The sequence below is a fragment of the Bubalus bubalis genome, chromosome 4 (genome assembly GCF_019923935.1).
Source record: "Bubalus bubalis isolate 160015118507 breed Murrah chromosome 4, NDDB_SH_1, whole genome shotgun sequence".
Lineage (NCBI taxonomy): Eukaryota > Metazoa > Chordata > Mammalia > Artiodactyla > Bovidae > Bubalus > Bubalus bubalis.
The window spans coordinates 11999999-12027108 of record NC_059160.1 but is presented as its reverse complement, the minus strand read 5'-3'; the positions used below and the strand labels follow the sequence as shown (position 1 = coordinate 12027108).

The following is a 27110-nucleotide window of genomic DNA, read 5'->3' as shown; positions in this document are numbered from 1 at the left end:
GGACATGTTTTATAAGGCCAGCATAATTTCCCATCAAAACTTGACAGAGCTAATGCGGGAAAGGAAAAGTTTAGGCCTGTCTCAACCATGAACATAAATATAAAAATTCCTAAACAGAATATTGCCAGTCCACAAGTGGTGTATATGAAAAAGAAATGCTTGAAGTGAGGCTTATTCCAGGATTACAATACTGGTATCATCAGAAGATGAATTGCTGTAGTTTGGCACAATAAATCCAACTGTTTTCACACAGTGGAATATCATACAGTCATGAGAACTACAGAACTACAGTTTCACCAAGCAATGTAGATGAATCTCACAGATATAACACCAGTGCTTAAAAGTATATACTATGTAATTCCATTTGTATAACCTTAAAACAAATAGACTAGAGTGTTGCAGTAATGGTTACACTTTACCTATAAAAGGGTATGAGGGTGAGGGTCCTGGTGATATTCTGGTTGTTGGTTTGCAAGCTCTTTACATAGATTTGTTCACTTAGAACTCTTCAGATTGTACATTTATTACTTGTGTGTTTTTAGCTCAATAAAGGTTTACTAAAAGTTTTAGATACATAAGAGTATGAGTACAGTGGGCTTGGGGCTTTCCTGGTGGCTCAGTTGGTAAAGAATCCGCCTGCAATGCAGGAGACCTGGGTTTGATCCCTGGGTTGGGAAGATCCCCTGGAGAAGGGAATGGCACCCCACTCCAGTACTCTTGCCTGGAGAATCCCATGAACAGAGGAGCCTGGTAGGCTACAGTCCATGGGGTCGCAAGAGTCAGACACGACTGAGCGACTATAACATTCACTTTTCAGAGTGGGCTTACCTTTGTATAGAAAGAGGAGAAATAATGTATTATACATGCTTGTGTATGTATAAGGTACCCCTTCAAGTTACCTAAGAAACTGATACCATAGCTTGCCTGGAGCAGTGAAAGACAGGATATGAATTAAACTGATAATGCGGAGTCATCTTTATTGACAGTCTTCAAAAAGGCAAAGCTTTTCTGTTGTAAAGCTTGGAGATATGTGAGTATATATCCGAGGAGATCTGCATAATAACACAAGTCTTCAGAGCAGGTGGGACAGTCATAATGCTATTAGCTGAGAACAGTAACTTGACCACTTCTGAAAAGATACTCAAAGTAATTCAAGCGCCAGCAAACTAAATGTATCTGTTTACAGTTAGTTTTTAACAGCTATTTGTTGTTGTTCAGTCGCTCAGTCGTGTCCGCCTCCTTGTGACCCCGTGGACTGCTCACGCCAGGCTTCCCTGTCCTTCACCATCTCCCAGAGCTTGATCAAACTCATGTCCATTGAGTCAGTGATGCCATCCAACTGTCTCATCCTCTGTTGTCCCCTTCTGCTCTTGTCCTCAGTCTTTCTCAGCATCAGGGTCTTTTCCAGTGAGTCTGCTGTTACCAAACTACTTACACTCACCTTTACCTCTGAAAAGGATTGTATTAATAACCAAGATTATTTCTTGTCAGTAATATTCTGATTGGTATACTTGGCTGTTTGGTTATCTTGCTGAGGTTGCTTTTAGGTGATAACAGATACTTTTTCTCCACATATTTTGGCCTCTTGTTTATTTAAATAATTCTAATTTTTGGAACCACATGATAACTGATAAAGCTCTGGCCTTGCTCTCCTAGTTTCCTGTTTCTTCTCAGCATCTGTCCTCTTTCTCTCTGGTGTGTTTACAGGTCTTTCTCGAGCATCCTGTCTCTTCTCCATCTGGTCGTAGAGATACATTTCTTCTTTTCTTCCTGCCTTTCTTGAGAAAACTCTACCTACCTGGCTTTAGAGCAAGAAATTATCTGATTAAATTCTAGCTATTTCTTTAGCTCAAAATTCTTGGTGATGGTGTAAACAGAAGAACCTCAGTTTGAACAAATAAAAGTGACTCATTTATATTTATTCTGCATCTGGTATTAGTCAAGTTTAATAGCTTTTATGTCCTAAAACCCTTCTAGAAATGTTTATTATGATTTTGGTCCTTATATTTTTATCTGCATTATACTGTTATTTCCATGGAAGTTTCTGGACTATTTCCAAGTAAGTTCCTTTAAAGGGGTTGTCTGTGGCAGAGTGTTACTTTTTGAACTGATATTCTTGCATTTATCAAAAAGAAAATTAAGTTCTTTGTGTCTTGAAGTGGAAATGATTAAGAGCAGCCATGGGAGATGCAGTTCTTTACCTGCCACATGTGTGTGATACAGCGAGACTGCAGGATTTCCGACGTGCGTGTCTTCAATGTTGTTGGCCCAGGTGCTGCCCACTGCCCAGCTCCTCCGACTGTCTCCAACCTGGGCCCTCAGTTTCTGTCTTTTTCCGTATCCCTCGCAGGTGGAAGAGTTACTGATGGCCATGGAGAAGGTGAAGCAGGAGCTGGAGTCCATGAAGGCAAAGCTGTCCTCCACTCAGCAGTCGCTGGCCGAGAAGGAAACGCATCTGACCAACCTCCGGGCCGAGAGAAGGAAGCACTTGGAGGAAGTTCTGGAGATGAAGTAAGTGTTTTTACCATGTTCTCCACTCGCCAGCAGTGCTGGTCCTCGGCACTTTCTTCTTCTGGCCGTTGGCTACCCCGGCCCACTTAAGGCTAACCTGCTCCTTAGATTTGGGACAAATCCGGGTTAAATAGAAACAGGTTTTGCCTCCTTTTTGTTGAAAAATAAGTCCTCTAGAGTATGTATCTGTGTCCAGTTGTATCTCTGAAACTCCTAAATCCACAATCTCCTTGACCTAAAGTAAATAGACGTTCTGAGCCCAGCCAGCGCTTTAAGCTGACGTCATCTCGTTTCCTCCTACTTTGAACCATCAGTAAATGTTGACTGTGAGAGTGCAGAGAAGCTGAGGGTCTGCTGTGACACCTCAGTGTTGTTTTCATGGGCGTGATTGTTGTGATGTCACCACAGGGGCCAGGAGTTGAGGAAACAGATGATGAAAGTTGAACACTTTGCCATTGTGAAGGGACGGACCCAAAGATACCCACTTCAGTCCCTTGTTCATTATTATATCAGAGAGCCTAGTTCTGCAGTACATCAGGAAATAATAAAATTCAGAAGGAAGTAGCAGAATTGTCTTTATTCACTGACAGTATAATCATCAAGCGACACATAAAAATCAGTTGTTTTTCAGTTTTCAAATGGAAACTGAAGTTTTAGGAAATGTTATTTATGATGACATCAAAATGCGTAAAGCACTGCAGAATAAATTTAATAGAAGTGGCACAAGATGTCTACATAGAAAACCACAAAATATTACTCAGAGAAAATAAAAAATATCTAAACAAATATAGGGATATAGCTAGTTCATGATTTGAATTACTCAAAGCTTAAGCTGCCCATTTCCCCCAAGTTCATTTATTATTGCAGCACAATCCCAGCCAGTGTCACAGGGAGCTTTTTGTAGAAACTCACGAAACTGGAATTTTAAATTTGCATTGAATTGTGGTGGATCTAGCCAAAAAACAGAGTCAGTTTTTACTGCCTGACTTGTAGTCTTAGTACACAGTCAGTAATAAAAAGTGTGGAAGGGTGTGAAGGCTGACATGTAGAAGAACGGAGCAGAATAGAGAATATATTACAGACCCACTGGTACACGGTCACAGGCACCAGTGTAATTTAGCGGGAAGCACTAAATGATGCAGATACAGCTCAGTGCTATGTGGCAGCCTGGATGGGAGCGGGTTTGGGGGGAGAATGGATACGTGTGTATGGACGTCTGAGTCCCTTGGCTGTTCACTTGAAACTATCACAACATTGTTAATCAGCCATACTCCAATAAAAAATAAAAAGTTAAAAAAATAAAATAAATGATGCAGATACAACTGAATGTCCGTAGCGTAAAGTGAGGTAGGGACCTCATACATATGCAGAAATTAATTCAAAGTGAATCATATACCTAAACATAAAAGGAAAAACCACAGACTTCTGGAAGAAAGTGGGAAACTTTGGAACAGGCGAAAACTTTTCTTTAGTACATATAATATACTAACCATAAAAGAAAACAATTGATCAGTTGTACATCATCAAAATTAAAGGCTGTTCTTCAACAGATACCATGAAGAAAATGAATGGTAAAGGTATAAGGTATTTACATGAAAAGGATTTTCGTATGTAACTTTGCAGATGATCGTTAAATTTCTAGGCTATTTTGTCTGTTTCTGTAGGATTTACCCTATTGCATTAATCATTGATTTGTAAACTTTGTCAGCTTCCTCTATACTCCTGACATTCGGAAGTGTTGCTCATCTTGAATTCTGAGCAGCAAGCACAGTACCCAGCACACTGGCACTCAGTAAATATTCTTTGAATTGTGCCGAATCACTCTCCCATTGTGTGTTCTAAGAGGATTTGTAACCAGATCACTGATGGTTTTAAACAGCTTGCATATTGTTTGTCCTTTCTGCACATTAAACCTTTAAGACAGGTGGAACGTTGTTTAGATCCGGAGTTCTTTAGAGTTCTTTTCTCTCCGTCTTAACATTCTAGGAAGCTATTTTGTTAGGGTGCCTGTCAGGATAGGAACAGTTGCCGAGGAAACATCTGTAACATATACCCTGAGTTTATACCAGAGTCACTGTCGGGGAACAGGTGAACCCCTCCTCTTAGCAGAGAATGTCTTTGCTGTGCGTGCGGAAGCAGTGATGGCTGGCTTCATTCTGTTTCTTCTTTGCCTTTTCTTCCACATAATAACATTCTCCCAGGACCCATGGACGTTGGTATAATTTTCCACGAAGAATTAAGTTACTTCTTCTCAATGTTTGTGGCCATATGTGTTTGATTGGAGATACTGTTGGTCTCCAGAGCAGGGTGGTTACTGCCTAGCAGAGACAGCAGTTTGATCTTGAAATTAAGCTTAGCTTCACGGAGAGGGCAGTGTACGCTCTGCAGTGAACCTACCAGAGCACAGCTGCCCGCTTGGGCTCGGGGGTTGGGATCACTTTGGTGTTGTCTCTCAAGCTCACAGCATTCCAGACAGACCACAGTCCCGTCGGTCTTCCTTGTCTTCAGCCACATCTACCCTGCACACCTTTCTTCTCTCTCACCATTTCTTGTTTTTATCATGCTGTCTTGCTTGTTTATATTTCCTATATGTTTGCATTTTCTTAGCTCACTTATAAAATATTTATAATCCCCGAATGTATCTTTGTCTTGCCTTTATCCAGTGTTCCAAATCTGGAATTGACAGTTAATGTTATGAAAAGAGACAGTAAAAACAGGACAGTTCTCTCATAAAAGTGTGATTGACTCATTCAAAAATATCTTACACATTGGGGAAATAGTCACTATACAATGTTAAGTAAAAAAAAAAAAATAGGCAGAACCCACAGTATAAAACTGATTTTTCTGTGCATATATGGGTGTATTTTTAACAAAGATAATAAAAACTGGGAAGAATAATCATCAAAATGTTAAAAGTACTGATCTTTGAATGGTGGAAATATGGATCTTTCTCTTCTTTCTTTCTCATACTCTTTGCATTTTCTAATTTTTCCATAATCATGTATTAGTCTTAGATAAAATATGGCTGTCCGTTGGGACAGAACAGGGGTAGTATGGTTGATTCAAATGTGTGTTTGGATATTATTTATTTACTTTTTTAGAAAAAAAATCAAGCTGTCTATGCATTGTCTTGTGTGTGTGTGTGTGAAAGGCAGATATTTGTATAGCATTGTATTTGTCTTAAGGTTTTGTTTCCTGAAAGCCTAAAATACCTGAAATGTATTATGTGAAGCGAGTTTTTCATTTCAGTTTTTCTCTGTGGAAAGCATGTAATATCATCCATGTAATATGGTAGGTGCCTGTGTGTGCCTAAGTCTGTTTCTGGACTCTGTGGTTTTCCATTCACCTGTATGGCCGTGTTAGTTGGTCACTGTTTTATATACTGTTTTAAGTTCTGGTGTATGACAGGACAGGGCTTCTGCGGTAGCAGAAAGTAAAGAATGGTAAAGGTGGTCAGAGGGTAAAGAATCTGCCTGTAATACAGGAGACCCTGTTTCAATCCCTGGACAGAAATCTCCTCAGTGTTCTTCAGTCAGAATCACCTGGAACTTTACTCTTTCATAGAAATTTTATAGTGACACTGACTAGATTCTTCTTGAAAAAAATTCCTTTGGGGACTTTGATAAGAATTTTCATTTTTTATAGATGTAACAGGCAAAATTAGATATTTTTATAACAGTAAGTGTTGCTATCTACTTACATAGCCTATTTATCCATCTATGTTTTCTTCTATGACCTTCATTGGTATTTTGTGCATTTTGCCAGCAAAATTCTCACACGTCTCTATTAGATTTATTTCTAGATAGCTCAGTTACTGCTATCATGAGTATGGGCACTTCTGGGTTATTTTAGCTCATGCTTGATCCCTCATTGTCATTTTCTAATTTATGGAGTGTTTTCATGAGTCTGGAGCAAGAGGGAAGGGTCCTTATATGTTGGCTTAGTTCATAATATTTATCAGAAATTTAAGTTCCCATTTAAACCAAATTTATTTCCAAATTTTGGTTTTTTCCTTCTGTCAATTTTTTTGGCCTTTTATTTTTTGTATATTTACATACTTTTCCTTCTTGAAGTCTTCAAAATCCATAACAAGGACTTTGATTGCTACTTTTTAGACAGAACATCTGTTGCAAAGTTTTTGCCATTTCTTCAGGGATGGGGTAAATTACAACTCTCTTAAACCAAAACTTTATGTGGAAAGGCAGCAAGAGGGAGTGATGAAAGATGTGCTGGCCCTTCTTCGTCTCTGTTTCTAAAATGTTGTTTTGTTCTCTTAAATTTCTGTAAGGTGGGGAGTTGATTCTGCCTAAGAATTTTCACCTTTACCCAAACTCTGTGTGTGTTGTGGAATAGTTTATTTTTCCAGTATACTGTAAAGAAAAAAACCTTTCTGTTCCCAGCCTGCTCACTATACAGAGCTCCTGTTGCTTTGGCTCCGAGTCCCATTCTGCCTCATGATAAACACCTTCGTATCTCATTCTGTCTTAGACTCTGCGGGCTCTGGGAGCAGGCCCACAGAGGAGACTCACTGTGCTGTCCAAATGAGCCATGACAAGCATGGGAGTGGAATTTGCTGCTGGGAAGTAGACCAGGTGGTATTCAGGGGGCTAGTTCCATGTGGTAATTGCACAACCCATTTGTATGAAAGCAGAAACTAGAGGAGTGACGCTTTCTAGCCACTAATCTCTTGGAGAGATAAGACAGTCACACTGTGCTCGTGTGTTTCCATTTCTCCACGTAAAATTGTGCTGGAGGACATTTCTTTTTATTTCTAGGTCTGATTTTTTTTTAAGTTGTTTTATTTTTCTTTTATAGGCAGGCTTAATGTGACTAAACCCCTCAGTATGAAGACCCTAAGGCACCAGGGTCAAGTCGTTGTGTTATTAAGTGGGTCCTCCGGCCCCTTCTGCTGGGGATGAAGCCCCGTGGCTCAGGCTGTCAGTGGTTCCAGATGTGGAAGAGGACCTCATCAGAGGGCTTCTTCACCAGAACAGATGTACACATCCAGTTGGGCCTGTGCTAATTGAGGGAGTGTTTTCCTCCCCTCTTACTGTTGCTCCATCTGTTAGAAAGTATCCAGATAATTGCACAACACATACAGACTTTGATGTATCCATTATATGCAAACAGTGGAAGTGCTTCAGCAGGCTTGTTTTGGGGACAGTTCATCCGGGGACAGTGGGCAGATCCTTCTTCTTAGCAGCCACCATTCTGGGATGCCCAGATGGGTCCAGAGGAACAGCAGCCCCCAAGCCCATGTGTCACCCACCAGGGGTCACTCACACCCATCTCTGTTGTCATGGAGACGAGGGCTATATTACCAGTGTCAGCGGTTGTCAGTGTCTTTGTATGAGACACCACCCCAACCTTATCCCACCTCCATACCCCTGCCCTGAAGTTTTGAACAGAATGCTTTAGTGAGACTGTAGAATCACATTAGATAAGGTAGTTGTTGATTTTTAGTGCTCAGGAGTTGGGGAACACGGGCTTAGTTGTTCCATGGCATGTGGGATCTTCCCAAACCAGGAGTTAAACCCATGTCCAGCAGCAGCCCCTATATTGGCAGGCGGGTTCCCAACCAGTGGGCCACCAGGGAGGCCCTGCACATTGGACTTTGAATGAACTGACTCTTCCCTGTATTCACCTGGGGTGTCGTAGGTGTGAAGGCATGCCTTGGCCACAGCAGCATCTTCTCTTCCTACCATGTTTTAGCACTGGGGGCTTCCCCATCTTGTCTTTGTTTTCACTTTTAAAGCATAAGAAAGATTCCAGAGCTGTGCTTTGTTTTTATTTTAAACTAAGACCAGAGCAGCCTTTCAGTCACCGGTCACTGGCTAGTTACATCAATGATTCCTTTATACTTCCCAAGAGTTTTTATTTAAAACTGAGCATTTTTACTTGCTCTGTAGGTCACAGGGATCATATCCTCTGTGGTATTCCTTCTCTACTTAGCTTCTTAAAGAATTGTTGTAAATAGAGGCTTTTAACTTAGACCTGTGCGTTTCATGGGTTCGATAAAAAGTTCCAGGTGAAATTACTGTGGTATCCTCTTGCATTCTGGGCTTCCCAGGTAGCTCAGAGGTGAAGAATCTGCTTGCCGTGCAGGAGACGTGGCCGTGGGTTTGATCCCTGGGTCGGGAAGTTCCCCCGGAGAAGGAAATGGCAACCCACTCCAGTATTCTTGCCTGGAGAATTCCAGGGACAGAGGAGCCTGGCAGGCTAACATCCTTGGGGTGGCAAAGGGTTGACGCAACTGAACGAGTCAACAACGACAGCAGTCTTCATACTGATAGAGCTGATTAGAGTACGTGACTATGTTTGCAGCCAAGACCAAGCCTTCGTGATGTTTCTCTCCTGAATTAGAGCACAGCTGATGACTGCAGGCAGAGAACAGGACGTACATTCTGTGTAGAAGGCAGGAGAGCAGAAGGACTGAAAGGAGCCTGTTTATCTCCCTCTTCAAAACTTGCCAGTCAGATAACTCTCACGGGAGTGAGGCTGGGAGCTGAGGGGCAGACGGGGAGAATGAGGAATGTTATCCTGAGAGGAGGGGGAACGTTTCACAGGGATTCAGGAGGCTCATAATCAAGTTGGTGTTTCATAACTTCTAGCAGTCGGGTGTCATTCCTGATGTGAACTTTGAGGATAGACACACAGGGTCTGAATCTTCCTTCTCACTTAAGTGTGCTTGCTTGGGCAACCTGGGATTTCCAGGAGCCCTATAACAGAAACAACTGCATTCCAAGAAAAAGGGACCACTGACTTCTCTTCCCTGTTCCATTCGTACGGTGTTAAATATATTCATGTTTGCTTTTCTCAAACTGCAGTGAAGTTAGGGGCATGAGACCGACCTTGGTTGAGCAGTAGTTACTCTGATAGCATATTTCTATCAGTCTGTCCCTGCATTTGATGGTTTCTGGGAAGTTGTAGCTAGTAGAGTGGTGGTGGTTGTTTAGTTGCTAAATCTTGTCCAGCTCTTTGTGAACCCGTGGACTATAGCTTGCCAGGCTCCTCTGTCCTCCACTGTCTCCCGGAGTTTCCTCAAATTCATGTCCATTGAGTCGGCGATGCTATCTAGCCATCTCATCCTCTGTCGCCCTCTTCTCTTCCTGCCTTCAGTCTTTCCCAGCATCAGGGCCTTTTCTGATGATCAGCTCTTCATATCAGGTGGCCAAAATATTGGAGCTTCAACATTAGCCCTTCCAATGAATATTCAAGGTTGACTTCCTTTAGGATTGACTGGTTGGATCTCGTTGCAGTCCAAAGAGTGATACATAATGCTTAGTCCAGCTTATTAAAGTCTGCTGCTGCTGCTAAGTCGCTTCAGTCGTATCCAACTCTGTGCGACCCCATAGACGGCAGCCCACTAGGCTCCCCTATCCCTGGGATTCTCCAGGCAAGAACACAGGACTGGGTTGCCATTTCCTTCTCCAATGCATGAAAGTGAAAAGTGAAAGTGAAGTCGCTCAGTCATTTCCGACTCAGCGACTCCCTGGACTGCAGCGCACCAGGCTCCTCTGTCCGTGGGATTTTCCAGGCAAGAGCACTGGAGTGGGGTGCCATTGCCTTCTCCTAAATTATGCTATGTTAGTATATATACAGCCCATCTTTTTCATTACAAAAAGTGGTGCAATATCTTGGCTTATTTTTCATAAACATACTCAACAGCAGAACAGTTTTTCCAGTAAGTGTTGCAGTTATTTCTTACTGTTCCCGTTCTCTCCTCTCCTCTCCCTCTCTCTTCTTCCTAGTCTTTGTTTCTTTCTTCTGTTTTAATAAACGTCTATAGTAATACCTGTGTTTCAGGAACTGTACTGGATCAGTGTAATTTTGAACAAGATATATTCAGTCCCTTTATCTAATACTCTTTTGATATGAGGGCATGTTAAGCAGGTAGGAATTTAGTTATGATTGTAATATCTAATTAATAATAAGTTTAGTATTAAATTAAAATTCCTAACAAGGAATCTGAGCTCCTCTGCTGTGATCTTCCGGGTGAGGTGGCATTTAAGACTGGAAATGGTGTCAGCACAGTGGCGACCTGGGGTTCCCTAGCACTCTTCTCTCTGCCAGAAACATCAACTTGAACAACTGTCCCTGCACAAAAATACCATTACAAGAGTCAAGGACTCACGTTGAGGGATTCAGCCTCTACGTGAATGAAGCACAGAAATAACAGTGCATTGAGGAGCGAAGGAGTCTTAATACATTAGTAATAGCTCACTAAGCTGGAAAACCACTGGAAATAATTGAAAGATCTACATCGAAGAAGGACCTGAGACATAGGTAGGAATGCTGTCTGATGGAAAGGTACTGGAGAAAAACAGAACTTCCTAGGCAGCGGAGTCAAAATAAGAAGAGGCCCAATGGTGGGTGGGCTGAGAGTGCTCAAGGGTCTGATGAAGGCCAGTGAGATGAGCGTGCAAGGTGAGGTGGAGTATTCAGGATGCCCGAGATGAGTAAGATTTACATCACACAGGGCCTCCGAGCCCATGTCAAGGATGTTACGTGTGAATCCTGAAGTAATTGCCTTAAATTGTAATTTTTGCCTTCTTTCATGTTAATTTTTATAATTATGACTTCGTACAATGTAGTGATTGACATGGCTACACTGCTTTCTTATTTTCCCGTTGGGACAGAGTCTTTGGTCTCATTTGTAATGAATGAACCAGATCCCTCGGATTACTGTTTCAGCTGCATCATGTGAAATAGGTTGGTAACTATCATTAGAAATCTAAGGTGGCAGTGTTTCTTGGTTCATAGAGTCAGTTGCAGAAACCTCAAATAGTAGATCATCTCAAACCTGAGATGATCAAGGGTAAGGAATTTTTTCTGGTCATGAGATACTAAAGGCTTTATGAACTTAGAGAACAAGAGGGACATGCCTTTGGTCTTTCTAGATAAGTCTAGGAAAATAGTTTATCAGTACAATTTTTATTGTCACTTGTAATCTAAATCCATTGTTGCTTTATTAAAAGGAGTCTTTCCTTTGCCTGCACGTATCACAGGCTTTTTTCCTGTCTGGGTTCTGGGTTATCAGAACTTAACGTGTACAACTTATTTTAGACTAGGAATTTCTTGGAGTGGAACTAAATAAGCACTATTATGGTTTTGTTTTGGTTTTCTTTTTTTTGCTCAAAAAAAAAAAAAGAGTAGTTGCTTTATTGTATAGAGTTATCAATTATCTTTCTGGCTCTTTCTCTTGAACTAATCATGCCTTTCTTCCTTCCTGTGGAGATACATTATATAACCAAAAGTGTTTTCAACAGCTGAATAGACTGGAATTTGATTATGTTTGAGTAATATAAAAATGTTTCCATTGACTTTGTGATTGGATTTGTAGTATGGAAAATTAAACCAGTTATTGGTTATGCTACCCAGGGTTACATAATTGCATTTTGTCTTTTGTGTCTCAGCTTGGATGTTGGATAGGATAATTTCTTCTGTTAGCAGTGCATTTTCTTCTGTTTGTGGCTGCCATTTGTATGGTTCCATTGAGGGCAACAATGGGTATAAGCGGGACTGTTTATCTGTGATAGGGCTGTGGTGGCATACACCATTAGAGTTTCTGTTCTGAATTTAGTACTGCTGAATGCCCTTCACAATTGCACTCATTTCACACGCTAGTAAAGTAATGCTCAAAATTCTCCAAGCCAGGCTTCAGCAGTACGTGAACCGTGAACTTCCAGATGTTCAAGCTGGTTTTAGAAAAGGCAGAGGAACCAGAGATCAAATTGCCAACATCCGCTGGATCATCGAAAAAGCAAGAGAGTTCCAGAAAAACATCTATTTCTGCTTTATTGACTATGCCAAAGCCTTTGACTGTGTGGCTCACAGTAAACTATGGAAAATTCTGAAAGAGATGGGAATACCAGACCACCTGACCTGCCTCTTGAGAAACCTGTATGCAGGCCAGGAAGCAACAGTTAGAACTGGACATGGAACAACAGACTGGTTCCAAACAGGAAAAGGAGTACGTCAAGGCTGTATATTGTCACCCTGCTTATTTAACTTCTATGCAGAGTACATCATGAGAAACGCTGGGCTGGAAGAAGCACAAGCTGGAATCAAGATTGCCTGGAGAAATCTCAATGACCTCAGATATGCAGATGACACCACCCTTATGGCAGCAAGTGAAGAAGAACTAAAGAGCCTCTTGATGAAAGTGAAAGAGGAGAGTGAAAAAGTTAGCTCGAAGCTCAACATTCAGAAAACTAAGATCATGGCATCTGGCCCCATCATTTCATGGCAAATAGATGGGGAAACAGTGTCAGACTTTATTTTTCTGGGCTCCAAAATCACTGCAGATGGTGATTGCAGCCATGAAATTAAAAGACGCTTACTCCTTGGAAGGAAAGTTATGACCAACCTAGATAGCATATTGAGAAGCAGAGACATTACTTTGCCAACAAAGGTCCGTCTAGTCAAGGCTGTGGTTTTTCCTGTGGTCATGTATGGATGTGAGAGTTGGACTATGAAGAAAGCTGAGTGCCAAAGAATTGATGCTTTTGAACTGTGGTGTTGGAGGAGACTCTTGAGAGTCCCTTGGACTGCAAGGAGATCCACCAGTCCATTCTAAAGGAGATCAACCCTGGGTGTTCTTTGGAAGGAACGATGCTAAAGCTGAAACTCCAATACTTTGGCCACCTCATGCGAAGAGTTGACTCATTGGAAAAGACTGAGCTGGGAGGGAGTAGGGGAGGAGGAGAAGGGGATGACAGAGGATGAGATGGCTGGATGGCATCACCGACTCGATGGACGTGGGTTTGAGTGAACTCCAGGAGTTGGTGATGGACAGGGAGGCCTGGCGTGCTGCAATTCATGGAGTCGCAAAGAGTTGGACACGACTGAGCGACTGAACTGAACTGAATGCCCTTCGGTGCCCTCTGCTTGACCTCTGGTTTTAAGCAGGAAGGATGTTAGAAACAAGTGAAAGAAAGTGGCATGTTTGCTTATTGACCTCCTAACCAGTTGGAGATGATTTTAGAATGTATTTGTTTCTCAGAGAAGAAAAGCCGTTGTTTTTAAAAATACATTTTAATCTATTTACATACATAATTTAATATATTGACTTCGGCTGATTGTTTCATTACTCCTTAAAAAAGTACCCCTGTCTGTTAAATCATGTATTTTTAGGCTTGAATCATCTTCTTTTTGAGTAGTTCCATTCTTTCACAGGAATTGAGTTTGGTTTAAGCATTTCACTGTTCTTTCCCATTCACAATCCAGATCCCATTAGTAAACAAGGGTGAGGACGTGGGTTTGAACAGGCAGCCAGCCCTCCTGTTGAGAACTGTGTTACTGCTCCACTGTGCCCAGCAGTTCCACTCCTCAGTTTAGATGAGATTACAGGACCAACATCAGGCCTTCAGATGCATCCCCTACTTGCCTCCCATTCCTAATTCAAACTTTATACAAAATTGAGCAGAATATGTGTGAAGAGGATCCTAAACAAAAAAGTAGACTCGTTTCCCATGACTGTTTTAGTACTTTTCCCAAAATATCAAGTATTCTGTTCAGGTATTGTCTGTCTCCTTGGTTGTAGTGGTGGTCATGGACCTAAGCCGGTGGTGAGCATCCTTCACTCAGGCTGATGCAGAGATTACCACCCATCAGGACTTCAGCCTGCTTCCTGCACACACTCTGTTAGAAAGATGAGAAGGATACCGAAATTTTAACTCCAGGAATATGAGTCATTCACTGTAAGAGCCTTCAGAAAGTTATTTAACCTCTTTGGGCCTCTGTTTCTTCATCTGTGAGATGAGAACACCGGTGCTAATAGAAAAGTGGGCAAAGAATATGAATGAGTTATGAACAAAATATGAATATAGATGGCCAGTAACACTATGGGAAAATATTGTGTCACGTATGACAAAAGAAATTAAAAGATGCCTTTCTCAAATATCTCACACAAAAGGACAGATATGATAACACCCCCATTACAGTAAGAATATGTTTTAAAGTATATACAGTAAGTTATGAGTCTAACTAAGCTATTAAGCATTTCTGCAGTGAAATTAGGTTTATTTATCAGAAGCTTTAAAAGCAGACCTTTTTTACTTTGCAACTCTACTTCAAGGAACTTGTCTTTAAAAATGTACACAGGTGCACAGTGACTGGCCTGCTGGACTGATAACAGGTATTTTAAACTTAAACTAGTTTTTTTTTTCTTTCATGCAGTAATTAAATCACATGGAACTTTATAAGACATAAATATATAATTTAGTGTCAAACCTTTCTCCTTTTAGAGAAAATGTAAGCCACGAGCATTTAGTTTGTTTTATTTTCACATTCGTGTTAGAAGGATAATGGCAACCGTCTCTAATTAGATTCAGATATGTAACTTTAAAACAAAAGTAATTGTGGCGGCTTTCTTTGTTCATTCATCTATTTTTGCTTTAATCTGTCCACTTGGTGGTGTCAGTTTTACCTCTTGTGAAGCCTCCGCGTTTTTCCAGATGAAACTTGCCTAACTGTCTGGTTCCATGAGGGCCTTATGCCTGTCTTCTGTTTCTTCTTTGGTTTTTAGAGTAAGTAGCATACTCAGAGGGTTTTCTTTAAGTTTTTAAAACTTGAAGCTGTGGCCTGTCCCAAGTTTATCCTTAGACTTTTTCCTTTCCACATGCTGTTCTACCTGTAAAATAGTCTGTTCAATTTATTCTTAATTTGGCATGTTGAATGATAGCAATAGATAAGAGACAGATGGTGTAATGGAATTTACAGGAAGACAAGAACATGAATCATGGCTTCTCCTCTCATCACTTCATAAAAACTGATAGCAATTATTTTATCTCTATAAGCACAGACCCACAGTTTGGAATAGTAACATTTTTTTTTTTTTTACCCTAGTGGGCACTATTAGGGTAACTGAGGACTACTGTTAATATTAAATATATGAGAAGCCTTTTGGACCAGCTTCCGCTTAACCCTTAACCTGCTTGCCAGGTTAATTGAGGCTGTATTTTCTCTCTGCTCCAGACAGGGACTAAGAGCTAGGACAGCTGGGACACCACTCCTGACACAGACCCAAGCATTGCCGCTGGCTTGCTGAGTGACTGCTAAAGTTAGTTTCCATTCTTGTTTATTCCACTTAAGATATTGTAATCATGCTTTTTATCTTTTATGAAACCAATGATATTCTTGTAAGAAAAAAATATTTTTGTGAAACTAAAGCTGAATGTTTTGGAAAGAAGATAAAAGTAAAAATCATTGTTTAAAAATCGTTGCTGAATTAGGTAAAAGTGAGGTAATCGTCAACTAAGGAGGAAATTTTTTTTTAATATAAAAATGTTTGAAACTGAAATTGCTTTCAAATGTCTTTAAGTACCAGCCCTTCTTTAACAGAACTGGGACTTGAGAGGGTGCTTTCTGTACAATGCAGGGTTTAAGGCATTGGATCACACAGTGAGCTTTGGACCTTTCCTGCATCAAAAGCGCTAGCAGTAAAGAACCTGGCTGCCAGTGCAGAAGATGTCAGGAACGCAGGTTCAACCCCTGGGTCAAGAAGATCCCCTGAAGGAGGGCATGGCAACCCACTCGAGTATTCTCGCCTGGAAAATCCCATGGACAGAGGACCCTGGCGGGCTGCTGTACGCAGGGTCACACCAAGTCGGACACGACAGAAGTGACTTAGCACACGTGCACATACATTTTTTCATTCTTTAATGAACCTTTTTGAATCAGCAGAATTATCACAGAAAGGGGCATCTTGTACAGTTTCTTATAATTTGTTGATTCTAGCAGCTCCATAAAGTGCAATTTTTATATAGGATATTGTCTTACAAATGATTTATAGAAACATTCTAAATAACTGATTCTCAAATAGTAAATAATGAAAAGCTACAGCAACTTTTCCACAATGTGTTAAATCTTAAACACAAACTAGGATAAATGTATTCATATAAATTTGGTTTTAATTCCAAAGACAAGCTTATTAAAGCAGGGGTCCACAACCTCTGGAGTCTAACGCCTGACGATCCGAGTGGAGCTGGTGTAATCAAGTGCGCAGCAAATGCGATGTGCTCAAATCATCCTGAACACGTCCCCCTCCCTGGCCCGTGGAAAAACCGTCTTCCACCGAACTGGTCCCTGCTGCCAAAAATGTTGGGGACCGCTGTATTAAAGAATATTGTCATTTTTTGCAGTTTGAAAAGTCAGGTTTTTCCCAGCCTTTCACAAACACTAATTCTAAACCCAGGAAGTCACGACAGCTGCGTTGGGACATGACTTGCCTGGGTTTGGTAATTTACTGAGATACCTGCCAATTGCAATTAGAACCCTCCGAGCTTAACCAGGATAGACTTAATTATTGGCTTGCTATATTTAAGTCAGAAAGAAAAGCTCATAGAGGAATTTTGTACCCATACCCTGAAAAAAAAAAAAACGTGAAGCTGTTTTTGGACTAAAATTTCATCGCTTTTGTGGCTAATGAGGCATGCAGTAAATTGGCAGGCTCAGCCCGCTCTGAACACAGCGGTGCAGTGTGCGCCTTCTAATTCCCAGCCCTCGGGAGTCCAGCAAAGGTCACAAATTAAACAAAGTCAGGATTAATCAAAACTACAATCAAATAAAACCCAATCATTAATCCTCTCCTGAGTTACAGAGGAGCGATTGTGTCGGCGTGTGAGAAACAGCCGGAGAGGGCTCTTTTGTAGTCCGCAGGAAAGTCCACATTAGGCGTCAAACAGAAAAATGAAACCCTGCAGGTGAAGGAGCTGGGAGACACTGGCAAGTTATGCAGGGTTGCCAGTGAGCCTGGGGAAGATTGAAAGGGCTGTTGGCAGGGGCCGGAGAACCTGTAGGGCTCCGGGGAGGGGGCCTTCTACTGAGATGAGCAGCATTCGCTGGGAAGCTTAGTGTTTGGGGCTAGCAGCTCCAGGCAACAGTCTCGCCCAGGTTCACTGCCAAAAATGTACTGTGCGATTCTCAGCTCTCAGTAATTGTGAAGAAGAGTTTCTGGAAAAGCATTTCCTCTATGGGAGTCATTAAGTGTTTGGAGTATGTCAAACCCAAGAAAAAGGGGAAAGTTCCCAAAGTTTCCAAAGAAGAGAACTTGCAGCCCATATTTCTTTCGTGTTTCTGACTTTTGACCTGACTGATGCTTGCTTTATTGTTATTGTTGTTAGGTTGCTAAGTCACATCAGACTCTTTGCGACCCCATGGACTGCAGCATGACAGGCTTCCCTGACCATCACCAGCTTCTGGAGCTTGCTCAAACTCATGTTCATTGAGTCAGTGATGCCATCCAACCATCTCATCCTCTTCCACCCTCTTCTCCCCCTGCCCTCAATCTTTCCCAGCATCGGGGTCTTTTCCAGTGAGTCAGCTGCCTTGAGTATTGGTCTCCAACTTCAGAGAACTGAAGTGATCTTAAGTGTGATTCTTTATTTCTTTGTGTTTTTTCTTTTATTTTCTTCCCCAAATTTTGCATCTAGTACATTATTTGGAAGTGTTTCAGTTTACTCAGTCCAATCTCTTCGTCACTTCAGATGGTCAGCAATTATAAAAGATAAACTATTTACTGACACAAAGGTATAGCCATGAAAGTCCTTCTTTTTATATTCTTAATGTGATTTTAAGTGACTTAAAATGACTTCATAGAGTATTAATCTAATTACTCTCTAGATTTCCTTCTGGGATGTTGTAAAAATTCATATTCAGAAGCATGCTCAAAGGCGGTAACTCATTCTGAAGTTAATACACTATCTGCTTTTCCTGCAAGTCTCTAGATGACCTTTGCTTAAATTCACTGAAGTACCTAAACATGTCATATGTATAGGCACACACACTGCATTCTGTATTACTGAAGGAAGTCTCACTTAATAATACTTTCCCTTCTATAGTACATGTAGAACATTTTGATATTTTATTTCTGTTTCACTTACTTCAGCAGTTAGAACAGCACTAAATTAACGATACTCCTGTGTTCTTTACTTTGTTTATCAAGCATTCTGGTGTGATTTCTAAGTCTTTGAAGATGTTGCAACACTTGAGGGTTTTCACATATTTTCCTTAGGAGGTCAGCCTCCACACGGGCTGCCTTATCTAGAAACATTACGGTTTCTGCGTGTGGACTACAACATGCACGGTTATGCCCCAGGTCTGCAGTTTGTATTCCATTCTACCTATGTAATATAGAAGAACTGTCCAATGTATACAACATTCAAAAATATTTTGGGGGTAACTTGTAGTTTTCATTTTAAAATTTTCTGTGTGTGCAAAGCTTAGCTGGCAATTAAGTCTTTTATTTAAAAAATATTGCAGATTTAGGGGTGCATACTTACAGGGTAAAAGCAAAGAAAAACAAGCAGATGGGTAGTTACTAGGATAAGGGATGGAAACAGGCAGGACTTCTGGGCACTTACGTGCCCCTTTCTTGGTGGTTACATGAGTGTTTGTTTTATGATGTGTCAGTTTACATGTTTACGTTTTATGCACTTTTCTGTATGTGTTGTATTTCTAGTAAAAACAAAAATGTTAATTAAAGAAGAGAAAAAAATACAGAGAAAAAAAAAATGCCACGCACTCCTCCCAGAATGATTCCGGGTCTCCTCTGACTCTCCTGCTCACTCACGTTATGATTGTGTGTACTTGACTTCTCTCATCCTCTCTCTATCATAACTTGTACCTTCATGCTGATTCTTGCTGGAATTTCCTTTATTGTCTCCTGTGTGGTCTTCTTGTCTTATTGTAATACATGCATCACATCGCCTGACATAATGATTGGTGTAAAATTCAAATCTGCTGAATCTTCAACTTCAAATCTTTCGGTGTCTGTATCTCCTCCCTTTATGTCCCCACAAAAGATTTACTTTCTTAGTATGGTGTGTGCAGCTCCCTGTGATCTCTCTTCTGCTTTCTGCTACCCCCACAGGTGGTTGTGGTTCATATATTCTCATTGCTGTGTAGTATTCCCATCTGTGGCTTTACTTTCTTTATACACTTCAACCATAGATAGAAATTTATGGGTTGTTTCCAGTTTGGGTATCTTACAGAAAGACCACATTAGATTTTATTTACCTCTTTACTTGCAGTCTCTTCCAGTAGGTTCTGAATTTATTGAGGCTCTCGTTTTAATCTTGTACCTTCTAGCATGTTACATGGCATGTGAGTGTTTTTTGAAAGAATGGAGAGAGGGAGAAGGAAGTGTAATCCGAGGAGATAAAGAATTGAGAGTTCCAGGTTTTTGTTCAGATCTGGTCTTGACTGAATCCGTCCACAATTTTCTTTACGTGTTCTTATTCAAGAAGTTATAATGTTGTGACTGAGGCATGGGAACCCCTCAGGTATTCTGTCCTGGGTTTAGCTTCATTTCTTCATATGCAACGGCTTTGTTTCTTTTCTAAACTAGAAGCAAACCTGAAGCAAAAAGAGATGCCTCCCCCACCCCTGTTAGCTCACAGTCACTCTAATAGGAAGCAGGATTGATTAATGGGGTGGAAAATACAGGTTTGTTTTCTTTTAATGCATTTGAAACAAGTGAAGTCAGCCATCGTGATCTGCGGGCGTTCCGTATGTGCCAGTTCACCTGCTGCTGACATTTATTCATAACTGCACATACTCAGACACAGCCAACCCAGCCGTTCGTGAACCTGGGAGGGTGGCCCAGCTTTGAGACTCACCTCCATGCACATCCCAATAGGGCTGAGCCAGGTGCTGTCTGCCTGCTGTTCCCAGCGCTCACGCCCAACGCAGGTCCTCCTCATGGCCTGTGGAGGCCCCTTGCTCCCCTCCTTTGCACGGAGGGCTGTGCAGTCTGGCATCCCTGTGATGCGCCTTATGGAAGAAGCCCATGTGCTGGCTAAGCTCCATTTAGGTGTGAGCAGTAGTGCTCATGAGTTCAGTGTTCATGAGTCAGCAGCGCACGTTAAATACAGTTGTGGTGGTTGTTTAGTCGCTCAGTCATGTCTTGACTCTTTGCAACCCCAGGGACTATAGCCTGCCAGGTTCCTCTGTCTATTGGATTCTCCTGGCAAAAATACTGGAGTGAGTTGCCATTTCCTCCTTCAGGGTATCTTCCCAACCCAGGGATTGAACCCTCATCTCCTGCATTGCAGGTGAATTCTTTACCACTGTGCCACCAGGGAAGCCCATTAAATACAGTGCCTTTAACGAAAACACACGTAAAACAGTTTGGTATGGATTGGTTGATGTAAATGTTGTAATCAGAAGCTCACGGGAACCTCATCCTGTATCTCCCTTGGAGTAGCAGTCCAGGATTTGCTAATTCAGTGGCCACACCTGCTTTATAGACCATCGCTACCATGAATAAGGAGCATTGTCTGTGCTTGACTGCCTTTTACTTCTGCTGTTAACAAACTAGATTTATTTCTATTTTCCCAGGCTCGTTCCTCTACCACCTGTTATAAAATCAGTTGACCTTCACTTTGCTACACACGTTATGTAACTATATCAAGCTTAGATTTCCTTTGCTGCATCTTCTCCTGGAGACACAAGTGCCTCTTGTGAAAGTAGCACTTGCCTGCTGCTCGTGCACCATGGAGCCTGATTGTCAGTGCTGTTTTTAAGTTATCGATTGTGTGTTGACTTAGGTTAGGAAACGCAGCTTCTGCTTAGTTTAAAGGCAAACTGTCTTCATTCTCTGAAACTTGAAACCTTTAAAGGTTGTTCTACTCCCAGTGAAGATGCTCTGTGGGCACTTCCGATAGGGTAGTTTTTACCCATGGTTCAGGTGCTGTACTGGGAAGGCAGGCAGTTGCTTTAGAAGTCTTTATAAAGAACACTTGGGTGTTCACATAACAAACGTTTGTTTTCCTTTACTGTTCCCTGCTCCCATAAGCTCATTGAATTCATTGTACCCAACTACACAGCATGGACACTTCTCTGCTTTTATGCTAATAAAACTAAATAAAGACTAGGAATTCACTGGAGAAGGCAATGGCAACCCACTCCAGTACTCTTGCCTGGCAAATCCCATGGACAGAGGAGCCTGGTAGGCTGCAGTCCATGGGGTCACTAAGAGTTGGACGCAACTGAGCGATTTCACTTTCACTTTTCACTTTCATGCATTGGAGAAGGAAATGGCAACCCACTCCAGTGTTCTTGCCTGGAGAATCCCAGGGACGGGGGAGCCTGGTGGGCTGCCATCTATGGGGTCGCACAGAGTCGAACACGACTGAAGTGACTTAGCAGTAGCAGAAGCAGGAATTCACTCCCACGTTAATAGCATATTCCTAGAAATAAGGAATTAACTTTTTTTTCCACACCAGTCCTTTTAGAACCAATGATCAGATCATTTTCTGGATTTTAATGCATTGAGAAGTAGTCAGTTGTCTGCTTCCAAGTTTGTGACAGGGGAGTGCACAAATGACCTTGTGCTCTTGCACGATTATATACTCAAATTGATATCTGCCTGCTTGATGCAATGAGAGCCTTAAAGTCCCATTGTTAAAGTACTTGACATTGAGTTAGTCTAGTGATATATGATGTTTAGAATTACAGGATTTTTCTGATCTACACCTGGGGGGGAAAAGTGAAAGTGTCAGTCACTCAGTCATGTCCGACTCTTTGCGACCCCGTAGACTATAGCCTGCCAGGCTCCTCTGTCCATGGAATTCTCCAGGCAAGAATACTGGGGTGGGTTGCCATTCCCCTCTCCAGGGGATCTTCCCAACCCAGAGATCAAACTGGGTCTCCTGCATTGCAGGTGGATTCTTTACCAGCCGAGCCACCAGCAAAGTCCTTACACCTGGGTTTTGTTAAGTAAACAAATTCTGAAATTTCATAGTGAAAAAGGTGGCATCTCTAATTACACCTGGGGAAAATACCTAAGTAGAGATGCCACCTTCTTCACTATGAAAGTTCAGAATTTGTTTACTTAACAACAGTTAAGAACCAAACTATTACCTTTTCCATCCCCCTTCTCTGTGGATGCTGTGTAATATTTGGTCCCCTACTAATCAGCCCCACCTTTTGTCCTTGAAGCTGTTTCTTCCCTCTGATTCTGTGGTACCTTGCTCTCTTTACGTCTTGTCTCTGATAATGACCTTTGTTGTTGTTGAGCCGTGATTCGGTATATTAGTTATTTGCTTGTAATCTGTTTTCCCTGCTTGACTGTGGATTGCTGCTTGTTTATCTCTGCGCATCCCAGCACCTAGCACATGTTAACCGTTCTGTAGCTGGTAGGTAGTGAGTACCTGTGGGGGCGAACCGTCTCCACCCGGAGACGCTGGTGCTCCCTTCATGTGACCGGAGCTTGCCCATCTCCCATCTCTGGTATTTTTTACATTATGGACTTCAGAGCCAAACAGAGCTGGACACACAGCCTGGCTCTGCTGCCCACTCTGTAGGTGTGACTGTGGGCGAGTGGCCCCGGGAGCCAGCTTCCTCACTTGTGAGGAGGAGCCACATGGTTGCCCGCCTCCTGGGTGCTGTCGGTTCCGGGACAGGGTGCTCTCCTGTCTTCCCGTCTCTTCTCTTCGTTTGCAGGCAGGGCCACTGGTGCTCGGAATGGGGGAGTGATTCACACGCAGTCAGAGCCAGCTTAGTGACAGGACTGGCACAGGCTCCCACTTTGGTTGCCACTGGATTCTTCCCACTATCCCAGGAAACATCTGTGTTCATTTATTCTTGTGTGTACAATTTTCAGTGAGAAACAAAAGCTATTGATTCATCTTTTTTTCTTTGCTATCTTACTGAGAACTGGTGCTTATAGAAACTGCTGTGCATTAAGCATTCATTACACTAACCCCATTCCAGAGAGATGGGTGCTGAATTCCAACCTATGAAAATCTCCAGGAATGGTAATTCCACAGTTCTCAGCAGTTTCTTTTAGGTTCACGTCTTCCCAGCTGACACAGTTTTCCAGTTCTGCACTTTTATCCTTATTGAAAACTGCTGTGACTTGCTTCAGTAGTCGTTTTCCCGTTTGGGGCATGTTTGTATTTTCTAAACTTTTGATCTCTAACATGGTTTTCCAGTTTGCCAGCCTAACTTGTCCCTTTTAGATTTTATTGCATTAATTCAGTTAACCTCTTGCAGACTTCCTTTTTCACACATGATTTTCTTTACTCTTGCTGATTAAACACTAATAAGAGTTTGTGTGCCTTCACAGTGGACTGGTAGAATTCTAGTCTGGGAATTGAGAGACCTTCTGTTTCTTCCATCTCTCTCTTTGTATCTAGGCTTCTTAATATCAGACTGGGAAAAAATTACATTTCTAAAGTAATCTTTTGTCTTAAAAAAGAAGGTCCAAGTTGGTATATAGTATGTGTTTTGTGAGGAATGTGAATATTCTGTATACTTTTGACAATAGGGCTTGAGTGTATAGTGTCTAAAACCTGAATAATTCCAATTTTAAAGTCTGAGTATGGGCAGAAAGAATAGTAGTTAGTTGTAGAGAAATTGTGTGGCCATGTTTTACCCAGAGAAAAATTAAAGACTTAACCCACATTCTAAAATAGAAAAGACTCTGGGAAAATTTTTGCTTAGAAGGAATGATTGCTTTTTGTTTTTGTCTTCTTTTTTAAAAAAAAAAAAAAGCAGAACCCCACATTTCTGCTCTTAAATGTGCAACACGAATTGTCAGCTGTTTCTCCCTCCCACTGTTGTTCTTTCTCTTCTGATCTGTCACCTTCTAAGCTCTGAGTCTCCGTCAGGCTTGAGCCCACGCTGTTAGTCACGCATCTCTCTCCCCCCAGCTCACCGGTCAGCTTTCCTGTCCTTAGTCCTGACCACAGTGTGTTCAAATGGTGCCCATATGGTGACAGAGCCACTGTTAGTCATTTCCAACTCTGAGCTGAGTTAATTGATCCAATAACGTGGATAAATGGGTGTAGTAGGTTTAAAACGTATCCATCTGTTCCGGATTTGCTTTTGCTTTAGAGAAGTTAGAAAGTCCAGGATGCCGTAAGAGGCTTAGTCTTCTCTCACCCTTGGCAGCAGACAGATGTACTGATAAGGTGATAATGAATCCGAGAGTCTGCCCTCCTGGCCAAGTAGGCGGGGAACCCGGATAGTGTGCTGGCCTCACTCTGGAGCCTGCCAGTATTTTTACTTCTTCATAGGATGCATCTCAAGGAGGTTAACAAGTGAACTTTTCCTGGGTACCTGGCACTCATGGAAACCAAAGAAGAATATACATTGTGTTACTCTTAATGTGCCAAGTCAGAGGTCTTAAGTCCCAGTGACTATAATCCAGGCAGTGGAGACACTGGAAGGAGGGTGTGTGTGTGTGAGAGAGAGAGAGAGAGAGAGAAAGAGAGAGGAGGTAGGGGGGTGGAAATGAGAATGAATTACTTGCAGCAAACTATTAAATAACTGTGGCCACCTTTTTTACCCAGGGTGAGGATGAGGGAGATGCATATATTTAAAAACTATCTGATACTGTATACAATATGCCAAATGAGACATTCCAAAATTATTAGGTACTCCTATTTATCTGATTTCTGGAAATGTTTTCAAACCATCCCAAACTCAATTGAAAACAGCACCAGAACTTAAAAGTAAACTTTCCAGTGTTGTTTTCAGTTTCAAATGCTAGCGAACCTCTCATTATTCTAAATTCAGTTTCCACTGAGCATTTTTTTTCAGGTTTCACAACAGTGAAATATTTACTCCCTCTCCACCCATCCGTGGGACTTCACTGATGGCTCAGCAGTAAAGAAGCAGCCTGCCAATGCAGAAGACACGGGTTCCATCCCTGGGTTGGGAGGATCCCCTGGAGGAGGAAATGGCAACCCACTCCAGTGTTCTTACCTGGGAAGTCCCATGGACAGAGGAGCTTGGCAGGGCTGTAGTCCATGGGGTCACAAATAGTTGGACGCAACTAAGCGAATAACGCTACTACTCCTCCATTAATTTTTTTAATAAATTGATTCTTAAATTTGCAGGTTTGTCAGATTAAATTGTTTTCAGTAATCCTGTTCTTGCTGGTAGTGTTGAAGTTTAGTGATATAGGTCAAAACGAAAGTTAAAATCTCAGCCATTTTTTAACTATGAGAGTTCGAGTAAGTTAATTTATCTTTGTCTTTCCCATCTCTGAGATGAAAATAATTATAGCACCTCTTTGGGTTGTTGTGAGAATTAAATCATCATCAGTATCAGTCATGATTGTGATCATAATAATCAAAAGATTGATCAGTGGCTTGAAATTGATTTCAAGCACTAATTTCAAGAAATATTTGATAGACCATTTCCCACTCACTATTTAATGAAACAGTTTTTTGTCTTTGGTGTTTATAGAGAAGCTCTAAAGCTTCTCTTCTCTGGTTTTAGAGCATGAACTTTGGGAAGTTTTTTAAAAAATATTTTATTGTATCCATCAAAGTTTGCCTTTGTCTTTGATTTTCGTAGTGGTCCAGCAAGGAGACTTGATAAGGGAAACCCAGAAAATCACATTTTAAGACAAAATTTTACAAACAGAAGCAGTTTATGTGTTAATGTGCATCTCTATACTAAAAGACATTAAAGAATAGTCTATTATACTAATACAGTCAGGACCTTTCTTGTTTAGCTTCTCTTAGTAATTTCAAGGAACCCATAGTGTGCTGTTTCTAAGTAGATTAGAGGTTGAAAAATGCTAAGTGGTTGTGGATCCAGAGGTTTAGTCAGATTTGCCAATCTTGTCCAGTAAGCGTCGAGTTTGGCTTTGTTTCTTATTCTATTTACTAGTGTTTTCTCTGCTGTAGTAGAACAACCCACAGAATCCAAGACGACTGATTTTATTGTTCAGCATGTAAATGAGAGCCCATTTCATAAAATTTGGTAAATTTAATATTAGAAGGACAGAAATTGGAGAGGATAGTTCGTTCCATAAAGGGGATATTGTGTATATTTTAACCTTTTTTGATTCCATTTGTTTTTCAGATTAGCTTTTTTGTTGCTGTCTTGGGGATTTTTTTAGTTACCAGGTCTTACTCTACCAGCTATCAAACCGGTGTCTCCGGCCAGAGAAGTCCCTAGATTAGATTTTTAAGGACTGCGGTTCTTATAACTGACCACACCAATCACCCATTCCTCTTTCTTGAGGGAAAAAAGCAAAAATAAGTAAAAATTGTGTAGACATTAAAGAATAAGGGTTACAGTATCTGCCTGCAATGCGGGAGACCTGGGTTTGATTCCTGGATAGGGAAGATTTGGAGGAGGGCATGGCAGCCTGCTCCAGTATTCTTGCCTGGAGAATCCCATGGACAGAGGAGCCTGGCAGGTTACAGCCTGTGGGGTCGCACAGAGTTGGACACAACTGAGCGACTAAGCACAGCACAGGATTCCAGAGCAGCACTTATCGCTCCTGAGTGTAGTGTGTCTTTCATTTCTTTCCTAACAAAGGAACAGATTGCCTTACCTGCTCATCCTCTCCACTTCCCCACACCTGCCTGCTTCTTTGTGTTATGTTTCTTTACTTGGTCATTAATTGTTACCACTGTATACAATTACTTCAATTTGACGTTGCTTTGATTTAACAACATGCAGACTCATACGGAGTCAGATTAGCCCATTTGGTTTCAGGGACCCACCTGTGATATGAAACCACCAGTCTTCTACTTTGAAAATCATGATCCGAAAACTTCTCATTCTTTCGGAGAAAATGAGCCAACGTCAGTGTGGCGTCATTAGTCCGAGAAATACACATTGATTTC

At 41.5% G+C, this 27110-nt stretch overlaps 1 protein-coding gene across 16 annotated transcripts in view; it reads left to right on the top strand.

Annotated features, from left to right (window-relative positions):
- Window positions 1-27110, top strand: part of ERC1 (ELKS/RAB6-interacting/CAST family member 1) — a 271526-nt gene that overhangs the window by 153968 nt on the left and 90448 nt on the right. For 15 of the 16 annotated variants that reach the window (XM_044940924.2, XM_044940927.2, XM_044940926.2 and 12 more), the window contains one exon: window positions 2351-2511. In XM_044940924.2, coding sequence (XP_044796859.1) covers window positions 2351-2511 — 161 coding nt within the window. Of the gene's footprint in view, window positions 1-2350; window positions 2512-17636; window positions 17698-27110 lie in introns of those variants that run through there. The other variant, XM_044940931.2, reaches the window with a different exon arrangement.